At 42.3% G+C, this 1,540-nt stretch overlaps 1 protein-coding gene across 1 annotated transcript in view; it reads left to right on the top strand.

Annotated features, from left to right (window-relative positions):
* The window catches only part of LOC107104536 (myosin-10-like), a 68,814-nt gene extending 67,871 nt beyond the window's left edge, over nt 1-943 (top strand). Inside the window, exon 34 of the mRNA XM_015404548.1 lies at nt 727-943. Within this exon, the coding sequence (XP_015260034.1) occupies nt 727-874 (148 nt within the window). The 3' untranslated portion in view covers nt 875-943. The remainder of the gene's footprint in view (nt 1-726) is intronic.
* The last annotated feature ends 597 nt before the right edge of the window (nt 944-1,540 follow it).

Here is a 1,540-nt window from a genome sequence, read left to right on the forward strand (position 1 = left end):
AGCTTTAAAAGGCTGTGAAAACATTTTAAATCATGTTTAACAACAAGCAATGAAAATCTAAGACTGAATGTCTGGATTCAGAGATTTTACAGTCAGCGAGATTATCGGTTATCAAAACACAACTAAGAACCAACAGTGAAGAACTAAAGTCGCTCTGAGCTGTGGACGGTTTAAAGGTTGATTGATGGGAGAAAAAAAAGATTTTGATTCAAAAATTCAAATCTTCATAATCATAAAAATTGTTTTATTTAGTTTTACCACTTAATTTCCCAGCCCTATGCTAAACTAACAAACACTACAGAATGAGAGAAACGAGTGAAGCAGAATGATGAAAAGGGGTCCCTATGTCCTCCAGCAGTCTAAGCCTATAGCAGCAGAACTATAGAGATAGATCAGGATAACTGAGCCACTCTAACTAGAAGATTTATCAAAAAGATGTTTTAAACCTACTTTGAATGAATCATGTTTATTAAGATGTTTAAACTTTACTTGATAATTTATATTTTTGCCATTAAAGTTCCAGGAAACTAGAAGAACCTGTTAGTGGATTTAGTACCCAGAACTAATTTAAAACCTTCGGTTTATCCTCTCCACTGAGGACTAATCCTAATCCTTTCAGGATTGACTTCCATTTTTAACCCCTGGGAATGATTTTCCTACTTCCACTGTTTAAAGTTGTAGTTTTTGTAAAATCAGATTTTTATTTGTGTGTGTTTGTTGGAGCAGGCGTGGCGGCCCCGTCGGCAGCTTCTCCTCCAACCGTTCCGGACGCCGCAATCTCAACCTGGACGGCGCTTCAGGAGACATGTCTGATGACGACGCTGACAGCCGTGCCAACGACTTCAACGACACGCAGACTTTCAACGCCGAGTAAACCCACTTTTACCTCCACCTTCCTCGCTAAGCCCCGCCCCACACCCCCATTCCCACCGTCCCCACAGTCCCGGTTTAGTCGGTGAACCTTTGACTCGCCACCAGGGCGGTTCTGGTCTTCTCATGCGATGAGAACATCGCATGAAGGTACAAAGTGCTTCTTTTTACACGTTCAAGCGAGTGTTCACATCAGGTGTGGGGAAACCAGGAGTTCATGGAATAGATTCTCTGCTTCATGCCCCCCCCCCCCTCTGCAGACACATCTCTCGACACGCAAAGGAAAAAAAACTGTAATTTACTGTGAAACGTGTTTGATTGATTGACCTGTTGCTTCATCTCAGCATTAGAGAAGGAATGTGTTGCTTTAAAGCTCCTAACAGGAAACGCCGGCCTTTAAACTGGAAAAAAAAAAACAACTAAATGCTGGAAAACAAAAAAAAAAATGTACTGAACATCTGGAAGCTGAAACGAAAAGAAATGCTTGACTGGAAAACACTAAATGGGTGATTAACGAGATGAAGAGTCGCTCCTCACTATATGTCAGTGTTTGTGCTTCACGTTTATCCACCAACTTTCAGCTCACTTTACCGCTCTTCTACGGGACGTCCTCAGCGTCCCGCCGCGTTCAGGACGCTACGCCGGGTGGAAAAAGGAAGACATTCCACTT

This window comes from Cyprinodon variegatus, unplaced genomic scaffold, assembly GCF_000732505.1.
Source record: "Cyprinodon variegatus isolate N-32 unplaced genomic scaffold, C_variegatus-1.0 Scaffold1782, whole genome shotgun sequence".
Taxonomy (NCBI): Eukaryota; Metazoa; Chordata; class Actinopteri; order Cyprinodontiformes; family Cyprinodontidae; genus Cyprinodon; species Cyprinodon variegatus.